The 22,257-nt window shown below is 42.9% G+C and overlaps 1 protein-coding gene across 1 annotated transcript in view; it reads right to left on the bottom strand.

Moving 5' to 3' along the window:
• Window positions 1-21,687, bottom strand: part of kcnn1a (potassium intermediate/small conductance calcium-activated channel, subfamily N, member 1a) — a 68,259-nt gene extending 46,572 nt beyond the window's left edge. The window contains exon 1 of the mRNA XM_085256024.1: window positions 20,198-21,687. Within this exon, the coding sequence (XP_085112150.1) occupies window positions 20,198-21,499 (1,302 nt within the window). The 5' untranslated portion in view covers window positions 21,500-21,687. The remainder of the gene's footprint in view (window positions 1-20,197) is intronic.
• Window positions 21,688-22,257: the final 570 nt, after the last annotated feature.

The raw sequence follows: 22,257 nt of genomic DNA, 5'->3' as shown, positions 1-22,257 counted from the left end.
GGTCCTGGGGAGATTGGCGTTAGAACTAATGGGAGGAGGGGTATTTTTCCTGTGGGACACCCATTGCCTCATTAGGGACAATTTTAATTTTCAGCAAATTAAAGGAGAGGGCTGTTACAAACTCATCTGCAGAACAGACCATAACGTGTGAACTGAGATTGATAATATACAGTAAAATAAAATGTACATTAAATCTGGCCGTGTGTGGATCCTTAAATGTTGCATGGTTGGAGAGTAAATATATTAGAACTACTGTAATCAAGTACTGCATGTAGAAACAGGAAAGCATCTTCTTTCTTTCAGCTAATCAACAGTATTGCCCAGTTCACCCTCAGAGACTCCCATTATGCCTGATTGCTTGATTGATTCCAGATTTGTGCCAATAACCCATTTAGAAGGACAGAACAGGTGTTTGACGAACTCTGTGAGAGACATTTCTGGCCAGAAATCATACCTTCTCTCACACAGCACTACAGTCATCCTTTCCTTTTGTTCTATTAAATTACCTCAATAAAAACTTTGGCACGATAAAATGAAACTGAACTGAAACTGAATTCAGTACGTCAACATCAAAAACTTTCAAAAAGGGGACCTGTGCCATCCGTTTCTGGGACATGCTCACAGTGAACACAAAGGGAAAGGAAATGTGAATATATCCACAAAATAAAGAGTCAATGTTTTTAGTATAGTAAGTATGATCAAATATTTGGCCATAATGAATGGAGGCGGTATTAATATTCTAGAGAGGCAAACAGCAGCATTAACTGCCTCCCAAAGGAAACACAATGCTCATTTCTCACCAGCTGCAAGGTGGGGTGGCACTTTTGGAAGGTTTTCAGCAGTCGCGGCCTGGCTTTCAGTTTACTGGTGTTTTTAGTGGGGCTTTTAGCCCCATTTTTTGCGACACGATGACATAAACCAGTCATTTATTTCTTAACTTTTGTTACAGGTGTAGAGCAAACTACAAGCAGTGAGTACAATGGTGCTGATGGTGTGTGCGACTTAAAATTAGATGTTGAAATTCCCAAATTCCCAGTTGGAAATTTTAACAATCCACTGCTTAAATATTAGCAAAACTAAGAAAAAGCTGCCTTCAGCGGCAACAGCAGGTAGTGCTGCATGTTTGAATTGGCAGTAGACGTCCTTTCTGGTGTAAACCAAAGGGGATTTGTGTTAAACCAGGAATTTTTCAAATGTGTCAACTACTACACTACGGCAGCCGCACACATCTGTCGAACTCAACATCTGCGCTGCAGATATCTAATCCTTAAGTGTTGTGTATTTGTGAAAAGAGTCTACCTGTGAACGTGCTGTAGTGTTTTTAAGTGCAACAAAACAAGCACTGCGCTGTATTGCTAGTAATGCATGAATGGCTGTAACTTGCTAAGGAGCTAAACAAATCGTGCTTTTCCTTCTTTTTCTGACTTTACTACTGAACTCAGGAGCGACATCTGACTTTCAAGGTGGATGCAACAGAGCATGAAAAAGAAAGCGCCAAACAAGAATGTAAATATATGTATGTGAATGCGACTATAGATTTTAGATGGAATTTAGAATCCATAGAGATTTGACGGTGACCCATGATGTTGAAATAAGACACCCCATATGGAAAAGATATATATAAATCTTATAAAGTTTGTATCTGTCTTGTGTGAAACTTGTATGAAAAGCATACAAGAGTGAAAACAGATATAAGATCCCTTGAAAAATTATATATTGAAACTTGTATGTTTTGGATACTTACTAAAACAATATATGAAAGTAATGAGAAAGTGGCCACTTTCATGAGTAAATCATATAAGTTTTTACTATTTCTTTTCCATATGGGACAACACTGCAACGTGATGGTATGTCCTCCTATCGGAACCACAGTTGCTCACTTGTTTTAAAAACAACTTTCAATCCTAAATAGAAACAGCGACATCTTGATGTTATACCACTGTTAATTCACTGTTAATGCAAATGTTTCAACCTGCAAACGTCAGCTCAGTGAGTACAAAACGCCAGAAACCACAAGAACGGTGATTGCGGTCAAGAACACAGCACTGAACTGTATCGATAACTAAGCTATGCTTTTCTTCACACACCGCAAAATATATTACAATCTATTACGTCACAGAGTACTAGGATAATGAGAAGGTTTAAATATAACAAGGTTGGTGGAATCTGGGGCTTGCAGTGCATTATGGAATGAGTTTGTAATTATTTACACAGTCGTGGACCTTTTGCCTTGTCTTTTTACATTTTTCTTGTGATCCAAGCCAAGCTTGTAGTTTTGGCTTGGGTCACAGCTTAGAACTCTTTATCTAAGCATTTCTGAAACGCTAATGGAAACAAATGAATGGGAATTTTACTTCCTGGAGCTGGAGCCTATAAAAAAAGTGGGGCTCAGTTATAGTAGGTACCGATCCGTGTATACATCTGCCGAGCAATGCCTATAGTAGACTTGTAGTCAAGACCGCCTAATCAGAGACCAAGACAAAACCAAGACCAGAGGGTATCGAGACCAAGACAAGACCAAGACCAAGTCTAGACGAGACCAAGACCGAGACCAAGACCGGGACAAAAAAGACTAACTTTTGTGTGCTTTTGAGGGCTGACATGATGGTACTGACTGGCCCCAAAGTCATCTGACAAAACAGCGATCACCTCCAACAACTGTCTAAAGAATGGGAAATATGTAACTGGTTTCAGTTATACTTTATATATAGATAAAATTGTAATATCAAACTGAAGATTATAATCTACAATTTGGAGGGATTTGAGCATGGCTGAGCCACTGTGTGTCACTGTGTGACAGCTGAGCAGCGAAAGGAAATTAATGGAGGAGCCGGCTCTCGCTCAATGGGAGTCGACTATTCTGATTCACTACAAAGCACTCTCTAAGCACGGCTCTTAGAGCTAAAGCTTTTGCGCATGATACATTATCGAACGTTACGCTGTGTGTCATGGATACTGTTGACTCCAAATCTCCCGACCACTATGTTGATCTGAGACAGCAAGACCGAGACAGCGAGACCAAGACAAGACCAAGACCACGTAAAAGTGGTCTCGAGACCAAGACCGGTCTCGAGACATCCAACTCTAGCCTATAGACAATCAGTGGGTGTCTCTGTGAGATTGTAAGGTTTTCCTTACAATGTAAAGTGCTCAGAGATGTGATGTGATCTGGCCTTATAAAATAAATTGAATTCAACTTCATTGAATAGCTTGTTGCTAATGATCAATAGTGCAAGGAGTAGCAGTAGTTTAAAATTACATGTCTAAGAATGTATGTAGGATCGTATGGGGCATTATGTTTTGTATGATTTATGCCCTAAATAGTTTCTCATGCCATTGACCTTTTGTCCCATTAATCAGCGTGCTCAGTAATGCATGTGGTCAGGGACACAAGACTCACAAACACACCAAACCACAAAAGCTTGAAATATGGCTGGCTTATGTGTTCCCAGTGGACTAAACCAACCTCATTAGGCGACTACTCCCTGGGTGGCTATTTGACATCCCAATAGCACCACAGTGGCCCTATATTCCACAGTGGCATTATCACCCTTAAGTGCCCATAATCCACATTACAATCCCACAATCTTGGACTCTTACAAAGCTTCATTCGCTACTGTGAGACTTTACAACAGCATCAATGTATAAACGGCACCGCCTGACAATTTCTATTTTCATTGCGAGGTGATTGTAAGTCATTTGAAAACTGGCCCCCAGTAAATTCAGGCTGAGGCAGTTTCTTTCTTTCCCCGAGGCACAAACATCAATAGCGGAGAGAGAAGCCAGGACAACCTATAGCACAGGACAGATCGATAGCGCAACAAACTCAGTAAAGATTGACTGGAGAGTTGCCTGGAAACATCCAGCTTGAGATTTATGATGGGAGGAAGACACAAGCCAAGAGGAGAAGCTAGAGGACAAGAGAGGGAGAGAAAGACACACTTATGGGGATTCAGACAAATTCTCATATTTTTTAGGATCTCAGAGCCAAATATCTTCCTGACAATTGTAAACACACCAGTTCATGAAATAAATAAATTGTCCCTAAACACTATGCACATTTTTCTATGGAGAATAAACACCAATGGAGAAAAAATCCAAATGAATCTTTCAGCTACATTTCCCCTCTTCTAGCCATCTTCCATGTGGTCTTCCTGTTGAAAAAAGGAGGAAAAATGATATCTACTCAAGCAGACAGTATATGCCTGACATTCCACTGGGAAAATTACTGAAACAGTGACAAGATGAAATGAGAAGATATCGAGTTTCTATTCTATTCTAACAGAGAGCCCTTACCATATGTCACCCGGCTCCAGCGTGCTCTGACTGTTGCAGCAGCCTTCCATAGACTCAAACTAATTGAATATCCTTATCTGGCAATGAACTACCCCCTTTTTCTCTGGTGAAGTGAAACAGAGGCCAGTTGGAAAAGCATGCATGTGAATTCACCCAGAGACACATCCAGAGGAAATTTAACACACTGCTGTACTTTCTTCTCTGCATAATCTTGTTTTCAGGTGATGAACCATAACCAGACCCCACACCCTACTATACTACAGCAAGATAAAAGTTCTGGGAATGGTGCTAACGGCCTTAAGCTACAGCTTCCCTCTGTGGTTTTTTTTTTCTTTTTTTGAAGTTATGAAATTAAGTGCTGCAGTTTCTAATACCCCCTGGGCTCCTTAGTGTAAATTGATTCTATTTAAAAGACTTTTTTTCCTTTGTGACAGAGAATAAGAGGTGGCTGGGGAGCAGAAACAAATGATTGAAAACGAACTCTCAAAGAAAGAGACGGGAGACAGCAGCTTTGTTCATGAAAGGGTTAAAGAGGAAAAAGTGGAGACAAAGACCACTGGACCACTAAGAGTTAAAGTTAGAAGGAAGCTGATTATTTTAGGCTGGAGCAGCTGTATAAGACCACTATCATAGACGACGGGAAATCAGGGAGGAAAACACTACAAACCACAAGTATGACTTGATTTCAAGTCATACTTGTGGATTGAAATTATACAGCTAGCCTACACTTCATACAATACATGTGATCCATCTCACGTTATAAATCTATGACACTCTAAATGTAGAACTGGGCTTGAGCAATATATGTAACTAAGGTTACATCCATGATAAAGCAATAATGGTCAGATTTACATCAGCCAGACTGAAGTTGAAATCTCAAAACTAAATCTGAGAAATAAAAGCAACATTCACATGCTGCACTGTGCAAAAGTCTTGAGCCACCTCTCATGTCTTTAGATTTTCTTCCATGGAGAAAGATTTTCAGTCATTGTCAAAGTGGTCTTGAGCATTAGTTATTCAGTCTTTCTGAAGGTCTTTCACAGATTTCCTTTAAATATTGTCTGTTTTTAAATCATTGTCGATATCTGAGGAGGAGATCAGGAGAGAACAGTAAGTTTCTACAGCCATCTGTGAAACATGGTGGAGGCTCTGTCATGGTTTGGGGCTGAATTTCAGGCAGGTTTTGAAGAGCTTGTCAAAACTGATGGAATTATGAACTCAGAAAAGTACTGTCTTTTCAGTCCACAATGAAATACAATCTAGGAAGTGCGGCAACGGCTTCATTTTTCAGAATGAGATTGATTTTTAAAAATACTGTCAGTGCAGTAAAAGCATATCTAAAAAGAAAAGCACACATGCAACACTATCAGTCATGGATTGCTCTCCCGAGAGCCCAGACCTCAGCATTGTTGAAGCAATGTGAGATAATCTGGACAGAGAACAGAACAAAAGAAGCCTGGAGAACTATTCCTGAAGACTACTGTTCGTACATTTTAATAAATTGCTGCACCTGTTTCCCATTTTCCTATCAAAAAATAAAGAAATGAGAGGCACCTTAAGACTTTTGCACAGTACTGTATTTGCTAATGCTTTTATTTATTCAACCGCAAAAGAAATGTAACCCAAATCCAAAACCCATTAATACATCCCCATTCTAAAGACTACTGCAGATGCATAATTAAGCAAGCTATGACTCAAACAAGGAAGCATTCCTGGCAAAGAATACAGTGCAGTGATACAGTGGAGGATAATATGCTCTTCTACATGAGAAGCTGGAAAAGAATTAATGTCACCTTTTCCAGTTAAAGCGCTGACTGTGGTACGCACATGATAATGATAAACTAAAGCAATCCTCCCACTCACTCGCTCACTCTCTTCCGCTTAATACTTAAACCAAGTGCAAACACAGAACATGCAGCCGAGCACACACACACACACACACACACACACACACACACACACACACACACACACACACACACACACACACACACACACACCGGAGAAATGCCCAGTGGAGTAGCTGTTTCTCTGCAGCTTGTGTTATCCATGACAGCTATTTCATATTCTCCAGCTAGGTGATTTGAGGTAACAAAGGAAAGCAGCTTCACTCAACTCATATTCTCTTTCAATTTGCAAAGCTCATATGTTAGAGAAGAGCCACTATAGCTGGAAATAGTAAAACACAGGTGCGCACACACGCCTCAGTAATTTGAATGTATTACACACATACACACACAGTAGAATACACACAAATACACAGTCTTCCTGATTAGGTGCTTGCATTACTCTTTTTTTATTATTTCCAAAGAAACACCCTTGTTTGTATAAGGGTAACAAATAGTATTCACATTGTCTACAAACCGCTAACTGCAGGGTGCATCTGACTAGATGCGGATCAGGTTTTTTGCGTTCACTGCATATTTATCAGTGGCCAGAGGAGGCTGTGAATGAATAGTGCAGGGAAATAGTTTGTGTATCATGTTCTGTAAATTAAGCACTACGGTAGCTCAAGGGATCAGCAGTCAGACTTTGACCTGGAGGCATGAAGACCTGAAGAGAAGAACGGGGGGAAAAGCACATTTAGTGAGAGCAGTGGAGCAGCATTCACATGCACCAATAGAGCGCACACACCGACACACAAAGCAAACATCGTACAGATTCTCACAATGGCGAGCTTTCCAAACTTGAATTTTCAAGGGCAGGTTGCGAGCAAAGCGTTAGTGGATTGTGTGAGCAAAAGTATGATGAAATCACACATCTTTCACATCCCATTATTGCACTCTGCACTCCTTCCAAACACTGTGTTTAACAAACATTTGAAAACAGCCAGCAGGCAATATTGAAATGACTCAGTGAGCTTACATCTCGACAATATTCAAAGATACGTAGAAGGACGCATGCGCGAACACACCTGCAGCCGTGCACGCACACACTGTGGAGCATCACTGTACATCTGCATCTTTAGGACATTGTAAGGAATGACAAATGACTGCTTAAAGCCACATTACTCATACTTTCATACTCTTGTGTGTTGTGATCATGCCCTAACGCAGGACCAGCCTCAGATCAATAACCTAATTAGCCATAAAGCATATGCATTGCAGTGATACATTATATGCCTGGCATCACTTGGCTAACATCTCACAGGAATTACCATATAAATTAACTGTGGTCATTTATTAAGCAAAGAGCCATGGTGGGGAGTTGGCACGCAACAAAGTTTTAAAAAATTAATTTGTAAGCTGCAACACGTATTAAAAAAGAAAAACACCATGAAAGTGTGGCCCCTTAGTGCAATAACCATGCAGGCAACTGCCAGTTACATTCTGCCTGGGTGTTGAAAATTGGCATCCTGACAATTTATTAAAACAGTATACCAACTTACTAGAGCCAGCTATTTAAGAAAGTTCCCCACCACTCGCTGCTGATGGTAGATGATTGGTTTTCCAGCTGTCTTTCAGGTGGACTTCCTGATTCCTCCTGGAGGTGGTGTGTGACTTGAGCTTGCCTCAGCATTACCTGTAGCCCTGACAGGTACAGGTGAGGTTGCTGCAAGTTACCCTACCAAGCGAACCGTTACTCAACCACAGTTCTCAGCTTCACTATCTGGACTAGCTCCCACAGCTCCTGGGTTAGTTGGGGAGGAGAGGAAAACTATTTCTCAAAACTTCAATCCTGGTTAGAGTGTGACCGAAGTGGGACTCCAAACTTATAGAACCATTCCTTGACCAAGACCTCTGTGTCGAAGCCTGCTGGTCCCGAGTGGGAATGACCTGGATGAACTTAGAGAAAACGAGAGTCATTACAAGCGCATACTCCCTGCCAACTTGTGCAGGTTCCAGCAGAGAAAAGTCCAGTGCTAGAATTCCATTCGGCCTTGACAGTAGCAGGTGCCCCTTAGTTTCCCAAACCTGCGGCTGGATATTTTTAGCCACACTACACCTGCTGCATCTCTGACACAAGTCTTTAATCATCATCCCCAGAGCAGGCCAGTAACACCGCTGCAGGATTAACTCTGTTGTCCTTTCAGCTCCCTGGTGACCATGGTAGGTATGCAACTGTTGAAAAACTTCCCCTTGTAAACAGTCAGGTAAGACCAATTGGAGCACACACTCACCCCCATCAGGCCGCTAGTACCTCTGATGCAGCACTCCCTCTTTCACCAGCCGACCCAGTAATCCTAATGCATCAGGGGGAAGGTTCTGCCTATCAGAACAGCTAGGAAATCGCTCTTGCAGACAAAAAGATAGAACAGCACTTATAACAGGATTGGCCTTCTGCAAGGCCAACAAATCATCTGTTGAATATTCTGGTACAGCAGAAATAGTGACCTGGACTGCCTTGTTTGTTTTATCAGCCTTTTGAACCACGTGTGGCACAGTGGTTCCTGAACAGATAGGTTCCACCCCTACCGCTGTTGGAGAGAGGTGTTGTCTGGACAGTGCATAAGCATCTGGTTGCTTTGTCCACACTTTATAATCATACACTGCAAACTCTGACACCCAGCGTTGCTTTGTAGCTGCAAGCTTGGCTGTGTTTTAGATGACTGAGGGGGTTGTTTGAGCCGTCCACACCAGATACCTGTGGCCCAGGAGATATTCTTTTGGTGAATTTCATTGCCAGGGACTCCAGTTTCATTGAGCTGTAGTTCTTTTCAGCTGGATGAAGACTTCAGCTGGCATAGTTGATGGGTCTCACTTTACCCTCTTGTTCCTGGGACAGGACTGCTTCAAGTCCTTTGTGGTTGGGGTCCATCTTCAGAATAAAGGGAAGGCTAAAATCAGCATACGCCAAGACAAGTGAGGACATCAGGGGTTTGAGGTCCTGAAAACTTCTCTCTGAGCTGTCCAGGCATCATACAGGGCCACACTCCCGCAACAATTTTTCTTCCTAGTGAGGTCAGCCACCAGCTGGTGGAGTGGGGCAGCCACCTTGACAAACCGCACTACCAGCTTGAAAACCCAAGAAATTATCTTAATTCTGATACTGTCCTTGGCGTTGGCCACTCCACTACTGCAGCCACCTTCTTGGGATCAGTCGCTACTGCAGCAGCTGACACCACATAACCAAGATACTGTACTTGGCAATGGAAAAACTGGCACTTCTCAAGTTTTACTTTGAGCCTTCCTGGTTTCACTATTTCGTAGTCTGCAGTCCACACAGAGTTGTAGGCTACTGTCCTTCTTTTACGAACTAGGACGATGGGAGAGGCATACAGGCTGCCACTCTCTTATAACAGTACTCTCTAGCAATTGGCAAATGCGGGCTCTCACATCATCATAGTTGGAGGGAGGCATACGCCTATACCTCTGTCTCATTGGGACATCATCAAGCAAGAGGAGGTCATGGGTAACTAAGCTTGTGTGATCCAGGTCACCATCTGAAAACAACATTACCCCAACTTTGTCTTGCTCTAACAAAGGGAGAGAAGAGAGGTACAAAGACCTTATCTGTTCTCTTACTGAACTACCCAAAGCATCATGGGACGAAAGCCTAGCTGTGACAGGACTGGGCTCCTGAATCACAGTAGAAATCCCCTTCGGCAAGCTTACAATCTGTGCCTGGCTTAACACACCAAGTGGACAATGGGGGTGCAAGTAAACCATGGTACCACCTATGTTGACTACTGGCACATATACTGTGCCTTCCCTGACAGTAACCATTCCTGGAGAGACAAGCACACGCTCTGAGAGGGACTAATTATCAACAAGGGGCTTAAACAACACCGCATCTGACTCAAAGAGTTGCTGCAAACACATAGCAGCCACTCACTTGACCACACCACTAGGTGTGAACACAGGACATCTTACCCAGTACTCTTGGGACATCAGGAGAGGGCTTTTGACCAGGGTGGTACTTTACACTCACCTTTATGAGGCACATTTTTTCCAGCACTTCTACATCCAGCTCTACATAATCTCTAACCCGTTGGAAGCCTGCAATTGCAACGACTGGTGAGACCTTGGGGCGTCCTGGAAATGTTCCCTAAAGAAGCTCTTGGTAATTGTCTAACAGGCACTTTAGCGGCACCCCATCCACTTTAACTGTCACGAAAGGGCACAATGCCACTAAACTAGGGGCAGGAATGTGAGAAATGGGATCTGATGCAGGTAAGCCTTTATTAGACCCTCCTGACGCTCTGTTCTTCAGATCAAGGGGAAATAGTTTCCCACATCCTGAGCTATAGTACATACAGCAGCTGGCGCAGGGTCCCTAAGTGCCTGTTCCTCTGAATCCACGTGTGTAACATTCCCTAACATAGTGGCCTGGCTTTTGACAGTGTCTATGCAAAACGGTATCAGGGCATTTAAACCTAGCAATAGTGTGGGGAGCGGTTTGCAATACCATGAGACCCTGGGTCAGCTGGTTAAGCTGTTCCTGCTGTTTTTTTAACAATTCTTTTAACTCAGCAATTTCTGTCCAACCCGTGTTAGTAGGTGCGACACCTCTAGAGCACTGTAAAGCACTAAGGGACGGGACAAGATGTCCCCATGCCCCTAGGCTCATTGGGTTGCCCTTCCCACTCCCAACGGATAGCTTCAGCTCGCACATCCAAAGTATAACCTGGTGACTGATGCACCAACCGTTCTAAAATTTGGGTCATACACATGCTCATTGAACTGGTCTCTGAAAATACCAAAACATGCTCCCCTAGGGACACACCATTCAACCTTTTTTCATAAGACAGCACAGAGCATGTGAAAATTCCTGTAATGACTCTTCCTCTCGCTGCTTCCTCGAGAAAAAGCTTTATTGCAAATAGGATTTAGGGCAACCATACAACTCTTCAAGAAAAGTGAAAATCTTATCTGGATATTCCCTCTCTGCTCTTGGTCCGTACACATATTACTAACCCTGATCTCATTGTTAGCTTCCCCTTCCAAATGTTCACATATAAAATAAGCTTGATCAACAGGTTTTAAGTTTCTGGTTCTCAATGTAGCTTTAATTTTCTTCACTGCAATCCCAGAAGAGGCCCTAAAAACTGGACATTATCTTTCTCTAGAAATGTACAGTAAACGTTCAATAGGTACAGTAAGAGCAGGGTGAGAGTCACCAGCCGGAGAGCCAGTGCTTGAGCCAAATGCTGCCGGCAGGGGATTAGTTGCCTTTTCCTGTAGCAAATGTTCTTTTTCCACCTGTAGCTGCTGAACCAAGTCCCACAGCTCTTGAACCTCATTCCACATTACGGGAGACAGAAGAGATTAGTTCAGTATGACCACAAATTGGCCTGCAGGGATTCCACAGCCAACGTCGAAAGGTCCCTTGAAATGCACACTGCTGTTTTTGTTCAAACATGAAAAAATAAAGAACTAACACTTTGTCTCAAATCAACTGACCAGTGTGAACCTGTCGACACCGCCAGAATCTGGCCCCGCCCTCACATTTAATTATCTAAATTCTAAGGAACACGCTTGGTCAAAGAAAATGAGCTGAGACAAACAAAGCTTTCCCCAAAAATTATTTATAATTTATTTAACAATTTTCAAAATATTTCTTTTAATATTAATAAATCTTAAATACAATCACTATAATCAATCACAAGAAAAAGAAAATTAATTAGAAAGGGTGGCCCTACAGGCTGCTTGCTGGTTTGTCCAAACCTCCCCAGCCAGACTCCTCTTTATCCGCCAAAAAACATACTAGTTGTTATTAAGCTGCTGTTTTCTTTTCCTCGTCATCAATTATTCCGTATATGATTACCTGATGTGTCTCACGGAAAGTGCTCACCAGCAAGCAGATCACCCGCGCACAGCATCCTCACCACCAGCCTTGCAGCACATTTCCACACACACAGCTATAACCACGAGCATGATAATCAACTATGTAAAGTTGCAGAATCCCTTACCGGTAGCAAATAAACAGAATCTGCTTGGTCTCTACAGAACCAAGCCACAGCTCTGCCGCGTTGCCACATCTGACAGCCTAAACGTTATGCACAGCTGTATGCGACTGAGACATTTAAAGAGCCACCCAATCCTGGCTGGCATCTTTCTGCACAAGGGGGAGGGCGTGCAGCACTAGACAGCACTCCTTAGTGCAATAAACAGGCAGACAACTGCCAGTTACAAAAGGTCCAACAGTCAAGCTGCAAACTCCACTGACGGCTAACAGAGTGAAAACATACCTTGGCTCTACTCGTGGGAAGGAGCGACGTGACCGAGGAAACCCCCCCAAGCACGCTTTCTTTCCACTCTTTGTATTCAACTAGACCGCAAGTAATTCAATACAACTCTTATTGTGCAGGATCATTCAAATGAAATGCAAATGAACTAGAACAAGTGGAGAACTATTTGAACACCTCTTACAGCAATGCCAGTGTGTGTGTGTGTGTGTGTGTGTGTGTGTGTGTGTGTGTGTGTGTGTGTGTGATGTGCAAACAGTGCTGTTAAGTGTGTCTTGCTTTTGGTAAAGACAAGAGTGAAATGACTTGTAAATCTAATAGACAGTCTTGCTCTGCACATGATTTCTTAACCAAACTCAGTAACCCAAAGAGAATCTGCTACACAATACAAGGCTGATCTCTCTCTATCAGCACACATGGTAACATTTCAGAGCAGACGAGCAGCATAGAATTTGAACACAGCGTAGCACACACAGACACACACACACACAAAACTAGGGAAAACAGTTTAACAACAACTATATAATTTAACCTCGTAACTCTCCTCGAGCTGCACAATAATACCATATCTGTCATTTCCATCCGCTGTTTGCTCATCCTGTCATATGGAGGGAATGTAGTGAGTGCTCAAGTGATGCTCGGTTGAGTCACATTTTAACTTTGGGTTACACATCACCAGCTGCTAGTTTTGCCTCTTTTCTGTAAACTGGTTGTACTCAAAAGTGTGTTTTTGCCTCAAGTAGTTGTTTCTACCTTTATCAGAAAAGAAATTCTTGTATATTTTGCTCTCCTTTGCTGGAGGTTGCTAAGGTAGCCCCCCTTTTAGGTATTAAATTACTTAGGTGATCGGAGACCGACACATGGCTCTTTCTCTCAGACATGTCTGGGCTTGTGTCATCGCTGTACACAATAGGGAAGTTGATGCACGATGTTGCTACATCCTTCATATCAAGGTATGGCACTTTTTTTTAATCACGTAAAACTTTATACCAGGACAGCATGGTATGGCATAGTCCTAATTGTAAACAGTGTTGGATGCAACAGTTTACTCTTTGTACAAATAGTTAGAATCTGATTACAATACTGAATAGTTAAATGCAGACACTGTACCTACAAATCTAGATAGCTACACTTTAGCCTACACTTTATAAAATACATCTAATCAATCTCATGTTATAAATCTATGACACTGAATGTAGAACTGGGCTTGAGCAATATATGTAACTACTGTATATATGTAAGGTTACATCCATGATAAAGCAATAATGGTCAGATTTACATCAGCCAGACTGAAGTTGAAATCTTAAAACTAAATTTGAGAAATAAAAGCAACATTCACATGCTGCACTGTGCAAAAGTCTTGAGCCACCTCTCATTTCTTTAGATTTTCTTCCATGGAGAAAGATTTTCTGTCACAGTGGTCTTGAACATTAGTTATTCAGTCTTTCTGAAGGTCTTTCACAGATTTCCTTTAAATATTGTCTGTTTTCAAATCATTGTCAATATCTGAGGAGGAGATCAGGAGAGAACAGTAAGTGTCTACAGCCATCTGTGAAACATGGTGGAGGCTCTGTCATGGTTTGGGGCTGAATTTCAGCCAGCGGTGTTTTGAACTTCGAAAAGTACTGTCTTTTCAGTCCACCATGAAAAACAATCTAGAAGGTGTCTTACTGGCAGCTGCTTCATTTTTCAGCATGGTTGTTCTAAAAAAATACTATCAGTGCAGTAAAAGCATATCTAAACAGAAAAAACACACATGCAACACTACCAGTCATGGATTGGCCTCCGTCGGCACCCAACAACGTTTTTTAAAATTAATTTGTAAGCAGCAACACATATTAGAAAAGGAAAACACCATGAAAGGTCCAGCACTCAAGCTACAAACTCCACTGACGGCTAACAGAGTGAAAACAGGCCTTGGCTCTACTCGTGGGAAGCCACGACGTGACCGAGGAAACCCCCCCAGCACGCTTTCTTTCCACTCTTTGTATTCAACTAGACCGCAAGTAATTCAACAACTCTCCTTGTGCAGGATCATTCAAATGAAATGCAAATGAACTAGAATAAGTGGAGAACTATTTGAACACCTCTTACAGCAATGCCAGTGTTTGTGTGGGCTATGCTGGAGTGTGTGTGTGTGTGTGTGTGTGTGTGTGTGTGTGTGTGGGTGTGTGTGTGTGTGTGTGTGTGTGTGTGTGTGTCAAGTGCAAACAGTGCTGTTAAGTGTGTCTTGCATGTGGCAAAGACAGGCTTGAAATGACTTGTAAATCTAATGGATAGTCTTGCTCTGCACATGATTCCTTGACCAAACTCAGTAACCCAGAGAGAATCTGCTACACAATACAAGGCTGATCTCTCCATAGCAACACACATGGTAACACAAATCTATTTCAGAGCTGGAGTGCAGTGTAGCACTTAAACAGACCGTAACACACGCACACACACACAAAACTAGGGAAAACAGCAATCAATTATTAAATGAGCTTCATGTTCATACTTACTGCCTGCGTATTTTGCCAGCTGCAGCCAAAAACTAAGAGGCCCCCACTGCTCAACACCTACCTCACTTCATTCAGCTTTATCAGAGATATACAGCGGTGCCAGTCCTTCTAATGCGAGCTAGAATGTGAGCTGCCCTGTCTCTGACATTTAATTGTTCTGTCGGGTGTGTTTACTTTGAAGGTGTTGGCTAGCCCTCCAATGCATAGGCCAGTGGAAACATGGGCATCTAATGAGAGCAAAACAAACAGAGGCCCTACAACAACAACAGCAGGGAGATGACCGATAGAGAAAGTTTAAATGAACATAATGTTTCTCCTGGCATAAGCCTGCCAGTAAATCATAATGCTGTAAGCAGATCTGTCTACATCAATTGTTTCGAGTTCCAGCAGACAGCGTTACCTCAGCGTTATTACGGAGCCAACCCAAACACACACACACACACAATGATAAGATAAACTAGTTTTTTAAAGAGAGCCAGAAGCTGAATTACCTCAACATTTCCTTAATTTAGACAGCTCAAGTGCACAAGCGTCCAGGTAGGATTCAATTAGAAATAAACGATCTCGGTTACAAGAAAAATTGAATGCCCGGAAAGGAGAAAAAATTACATGCTAAACAAGAAGCTTTAAATGGAGAAGAGCAACATCTGGCGAATCAAATGTTTCCTCGCCCTCTTTTAAGGAAATAATCATTCCCCTGCTACTGTTCAGACCTCTTGCAAACACAACCACGCTAAATCCTCCAGACAGCGTCAACGAGACACAAAGTTGGTTGCAAGTGGCACTTTGATATATACTGTGTTGACCTAGATCATATAGAGTGATTATAACCATGTTGGACCGCCATTTGGCAGGAGCTGTACAAAAGGTTTTACTGTAATAGCTTTCCTCCTCTTTCAAGCCATCCATTCTGCAGTGACACATACAACCTTATGTTCTCCTGAAAGGTGGGCTGGCAATCGCCCGGCACACACACACACGCATACATACCGCTACAGTACAGTAAAGCAGGCCTGTTGCATCCAACAAATGTGTGATGCGACAGGTCAAAGAGAGAAAGGTGACACCAGGTTATAAATATATTTTTTTCTTCTTTTTCTTTTTTTCTTCTCTTCTTTCTAGATCGACTTTTTATATTGGTTTTCCCTTAAGGGCAGTTTTATCCAGTGTAAAACTGACTGATTTGCTGCGCAGCCTCTAATGCCACATTGGGTAAACTGAGAAGAAGTGAAATGATTAGCACATTGACAGGTTAGTTTGGTGACAGAAAATGAACAAGAAACTACTTAATAATTGATCATCGGTGCCATTTTTCTAGCAGAATTATAACTTATATCTTTCTTAAAAACATTTTAAGCTATATCGTTTTATTTGTGAAGACCTTTCTCTTGTGCTTGGATTTTGACTGCTGATCAGCTGTAACACATAGCTCCTCAGAAAATATAAGCTGACACTGGCAGGCCAATATCGTTGGGTGAGTTTAGCTATTTGCTAATTCATCAGTACCGGCCTTTATAACAAACAATACATGGAAATTTTAAAAGTAAAGAAGAAACACCCTTTAACATCGTATGAGCGTTGACATCACGTGGTTTGTCCACCAAAGCACACTCAGCAACTTCCTGTTAGCAACACGTGTTTGGAGTGACACAAACACAGCAACCAGTGTAAATGAGTAAATAAATAACTACACATAACAAGTGTTAAGAAAACATGTTTATGTTTTGTGTTTGCGAAAGAAAAAAAATATCTGCCGATATATCGGAATGTCCGATTTTATCAGATCAAAAAAATAATAAGACTGAAATCTTTCACTAATTTAAAAGTTCTCATTAGTTTCATCTCTTTTAAGTTCCAATTCCTGTAAAATTTTCAAACACTCACAGAAACTAATATTCAAACTAAAACAATCAGACAACCTACTCGGTGGAGATATTAAAGTGTGTCTATAAAGGTGTGTCATTTCAGAATATTTTCTGGTTCCAGCCTCTTACATGGATTTGCTACTTTTCTCTAATCAGTATCGCTGAAAGTGGATCATTTGGGTGATCTGACCTGTTGTTTTAACAAAACAAAATTCTGAAGATGTCTCCTGATGCAATTGTTTGATTTTATCTTGTGTTTTTATAATTAATATTATTTTTTAAACTACATAAATTAGCTTAATGCCATAATTTGTCATTTATGGCATTGAAAAAGTGATGATAAGGAAAAGCTTGTAGAAAATGTTGTAGAAAATCTAAAAATCTGAGATGTTGCCCTACAATGCTCTATGAAAGTGCCAGGATGGATTCCCCCGGCTTGTGCTCCCACGTGTCATCTTTGGTGTTCCAACAAGAGACAGAAGCCACGTTAATATAACAAAAAAGAGTGCAAAAAAAGGAAACCCACCTCGATTTCCATGACTCTGCATACAAAGCCTTGTATTTATTTTATCACATTTTAAATTTCAGACAAACCTCCTTTAATTCCTGGCATTGAATCAGACAAACTGTATCCCGATTAATCACAGGTGTCTGCTACACACAGTGTTGGTATATACTCAAAAAAAAACAACTTATTAAAGGAAAGCAAATCCACTGGTGTTTATGTGCTACAATGTCCCTGCAGGGAATATCACCATAGCAGTAAGTGGCAGGCATTAGAGTACTTACACAGCCCGGCACAATAGAAGCAGCAACGCAGCTTTCAAAGCACAATGTTACTGAGGCAGGACACAATATCGTACTACCTGCCATCAGTTCAGTGGGCTAGCTATTGAGTTTCAGGGTGTGCTGATACTGTAACCGTATACACTTTATCGGGCTTGTTCTGTCACAAGTGTTTTGTTTAAGGGATTTCAGATGGGTGAGGGGGTATGGGCTGTCTCATTAAGGGTGAGTCAATAAGATGTAACCACGATCCCACAAACGTCTGCGGATAAATAAGCATTTCTCGCCGTACCAAAATACTTGGCATGGTCAACCTGAGCGAGTGGAAAAGGGCTGTTACTTAACAGAGTTTCATAGCAGCAGTTCCTCGATTGTTTTTCTTTTTCCTTCGTTCTTTCGTCCTCATTTCCATTTTCATGATTGAAACGGGATTGTGTAATAGTTGTGTGATAATAAATGTCTTGTTCACAGTGCCAATTACATGCTGGAAAGCTGCATACAAATGGGGATAATTACAATACATAACGGCATTTTGATTATTTTTGAGAGTGCACAAAGTTCATCGTATTCATCTTGCTTCTCGTTCGGAGGCTTTTTTGTAGCCCTGACTGGTGTCCCACTATGTGCGGACACCTCAGACCATTTCACAGCTTTCAATGCCTCTGTGGCTCTTGAAATCACTCAATATCACGTTGGCAAAGGATTTTAAGCTTATTAAAAATCCCAGATTCTTTACACAGTAATGAGCATGCACTTGGACTATTGTTCATTTAATCTTTATAATGAGTTTTTACACTATAATTAGTGCAATATTGGCTCATTTGCTATTATATAGAGATAATAGTTTCGCAGCATTCTTATGTTCTTCCCAAACATTGTGTTTTCCATTCTTGTTCACTTGTTTGTGATTCACATTAATGTTTAACTAACTAACCAAAGACAACTGATACCTGGTGAACAACATATCACCTGTGCCTTCATCTATGATGCAGTGACGCCAGCAGCAGCACCAGAGCCGACCGTCATACTTCTGGTAATAACTTATAACATTATTTTTTAGGGATCTGGAGATCAAAGCAGACTCTGTAGTATGGACACAACTGTAATATTATGCAACTAGAAAAGGTAGAGACGCTACTCTTGATTTTTCCTTCACAGAGCCTGTGAAGTTGTTAACTTCAAGGAAAAAAGTGTACTTTTCCTGAAGCCACTTGGTCATTTTTGGACGTTTTGCTGACGCTCCAAAATCGAGCCAAGTTCAGAACAGTCGTGTCAAGGTGGTTCGATATAACACCTTTTGCAACTGGTGCCAGCTCAGCCTCAGAAAACAGCTGTGGCATTTTAAAAAGGAGCCTCTTGGTGAGATTTAGATGCTGCTGAGCCCTCATCAACGCCTTCCTGTTCCTTTTTTTCCCTGTCCTGTAAAAACTTCACCTTGACAGCAGTGGGAGGAAATGCTGAAGGGGGGGAGGAAATAACAAAGGTGGCAACTAACTTAATAATCATTTTAAAATGAAACAAAAACCTCCTAGGTCCATCAGTACACTCAGTCATGATTCAAGAACTAGATTTCTCAGTGTCACTTTTAAAAGAGTACTCGGTGTGCTGCGGGGGAACATCATCAGCAATCATTATCATCAACAATCCGGTTTAACACTTTCCAATTTATCTTTGTCTGCCTTATCTTTTCCTTCTGTCCAAACTACAATAAAACTCCTTACCCTCCAACTTTGAGTAGCCTAAAGAACATCAAGTCACTGTTTTATCAGCGACTTTGGAACAAATGGCTAACTGGATCAAGAAGCATTCATAGTTCTTTAAATTTCCCACCCCCTCCTTCTTTTTCCCCAATTTTTTGGGGATTTTGACAGACATACGCACATTCCACTTGTTGTTACCACTTTCACTTCTGATGTCTGTTGAGTTGTTATAACTCACTCCTACCCTCAGTTATTCCCATTTTTTATTTTTTGTACCCAGTCGATATTTAGTCGTCTTAATACAGTGTGGAATGCACTGTGGCTGTTGGGAGAGAGATCTCTGCGAGCAGGAACATGCAGCAATGTATGAAGTGAGTGTGCTCACAGAGCCAGGTATCAGGGCCTAATAACATTAAGCTGAGCACTGACTCTACTGTCTCAGAGCCAAAATATAAAAATGTCCTCATGTTCTGTGGAAAACACAAACCTCCCTGTTTCTAATCAGCGCCATTTGAATATTTCTAATGTACTGCCTAAAACAACACCGCAACATGGAACAGGTGTGTGCGCGCGCGAGTGTGCGTTTGGTGTGTGTGTTTTTGGACTTGCATGCGGACGCTTGTGTGTGACCACGCGAAATAAACAAGCTTCCAGGTAAAGAAAGGAAACACAGAGTTGGTTATATGTGCGGTAGTTTCGCGCATTCTGTTAAAGCCACCTAATAGATTACTGAATGACGATTCGCACACGAGTGCGCGCACCGAACGCGTAGGTTAATGTGTTCTATCAAAAAATCATATCGCAGGCGTGGTCATTCACTGAAAATCTTAGGAGCAGTTTATTTTGTCATCTGGAGCTGTCTCCGAAACCGCATGATAAAATGTGGAGAGGAGGGGAAGGGAGTAGGGGAGAAAAATCTACCTTGTGGAGGTCTATGCGTATCCTTTCCTCTCCTTTATGTGGACTCTCGGGCCACAGGTGATAGCTCGAGCCGTAGTTGGGGCTGTCTTTGCTGCTGTTGCTGCCGGTAGTCGCGGACGAGTTCCCCGCGTATGCCTGTTGTGTTACCGGGGGGGTTACGCGGGAGTCGCGGTTGTTTGGCTGGTCGCTCTGCGCGGTGATCCTCCCAGACTTATTGCGGTCTTGTTCACAGTGCTGCGGACGCTGGGGACAGAGCCCCAGTGCGCCTTGCTGCCGCTGCTGCCGCTGCTGCTGCTCTTGCTGTTGCAGCAGTGGAGCCCGATGAGTCCTACATAGCTCTCCTGAGTCGCTGGCGCAGTAGTTGATAGGCAAGCTGCTCCCCACCAGTAGCTGTTGCTGCGCTCGTAATTGTGGGATCTGTTGCTGCTGCTGCTGCTGCTGCAGGTCCTGAGTCTGAAACTCGAATGCTCTCCTAGCCTCGGTTGACTCGCATACATTTAAAGAGCGCCCTTTCTGTGAGTTTGCACGGATTTCTTCAGGGGAGGGGTCTTTCTGCTGGAGTCTTAAATAACAGTGCTGCTGCTGATGCTGTTGCTGCTGCTGATGCTGTTGCTGCTGCTGCTGTTGCTGCAACAACTGCCTGTGGTCTCGGTGCCCTCCTGCTCCTCCTCCTCCTCCCCTGCAGCGTTCCACGATGCTTGCCTGTTGGTAATTACTGGCACTCCTTCGGAGACGATCCCCCCTCTTAGATTCCCGGGAAAAGAGCAGAGAGGAAGAGGACGACGTTGGTGGCGGCGGAATAGGCGGCGGAATAGGCGGGGAGGGATGAGGTGGGAGAGGCTGGAAAGGATGGGACTGGTTTTGAGACAAGCTCGCCTCCTGCTCTGAAAAACTGCAGTGGCAGCTCGGAAAAACGGGCTGCTTCTCTGACTGCGGCGGCGGAGGCTGCTGCTGCTGCAGCTGAGAGCCGGCCGGGGCCCAGGGATCCTGGTGCAGGTGTGCCGGCTGCCCGGTGTTAGGTTCACTGACTCGGTGTGAAGGTCGCTGGGCGGTGTCGTAGCTCGCCAGAGGTAGAGGGTCGCCGCTGTGAACAGGTCTCCGAGAGGGCTGGCTCAGACAGGGGAGCTCCTGGAGGCTCTGGCGATGAGCGGCGGTGGTAGAAGTGCGATCTCGGTGGTGAGAAGAGGGCGGGGGCGGCAGGCTGAAAACAGGCGCGACTTGGTCTCGGCTCTGCTTGCTGTTTCCTCGGTTTTCGTCGGGGATTTGGTGCTGATGGACAGCTCCCGCGTACCGATGCCGCATCCCCTTGATCGCCTCGTCTCGCTGTGGTTGCTCCTTTGCCGTGCAGAGCTCCGACACCCGTTCATTGCGATCAATCCCAGCAGAATAGGACCGACTTGTATCATTGGTAGGTTTGACCAAGACCTGCCTTAAAACGTCACTATACAGCCAAAACACCGCCTTCGACTCAATATCGGTCCATTCCCTGCCATGCGCACAGGTTGCAGCAGATCGATCACTCCCGAGTGTTAAAGATTGGCCTATTACAGGAGCGGGACTATGCAAGAAAGGTGTTTAAATCCCGCACACTGACGGGTCGATCATGTTAAGCCACTGCGGACCTAATGCATCGAGTTTGTCAGTGTTGCCATAACCGCCTTGTATAATCAGAAATCACTTTTTTACTGCTACGTCACCCATATCCAACATGCCCACATACATCCCGAGCGTCACTAAAATTTATGACCAACTCTGCATGATTGCCTTGTTCGTAAAGTATCCGCATGTTTGAGGGAAAAACACGACGGCAACAATTTGTGTCTGTTTGCACATCACATTTCCACTTGTTGGTCCATGGAAAGCACATAAAATCAACAGGCGTGTAGCCGATTACCTCATGCTATACAGCACAAGCCTTGCAGTATGGAATTTAATAATTCATGTGCATAGTTTTTGTATTACCAGGCAGAAATATTAAGAATGGGTGCTGCATTCAGAGCCCGCAGTCACCTCTCGCAGGCTGCCGTGTGTGACGCGCAGCTCGCAGCTGTTGCATGCTC

The sequence above is a fragment of the Mchenga conophoros genome, linkage group LG18 (assembly GCF_057382185.1).
Source record: "Mchenga conophoros isolate Kocher_MC1m ecotype Shallow Benthic linkage group LG18, M_conophoros_male_GT1.1, whole genome shotgun sequence".
NCBI classification, from domain to species: domain Eukaryota; kingdom Metazoa; phylum Chordata; class Actinopteri; order Cichliformes; family Cichlidae; genus Mchenga; species Mchenga conophoros.
Note: the sequence above shows the minus strand (reverse complement) of the source record. Positions and strands in the feature narration are given on the sequence as shown.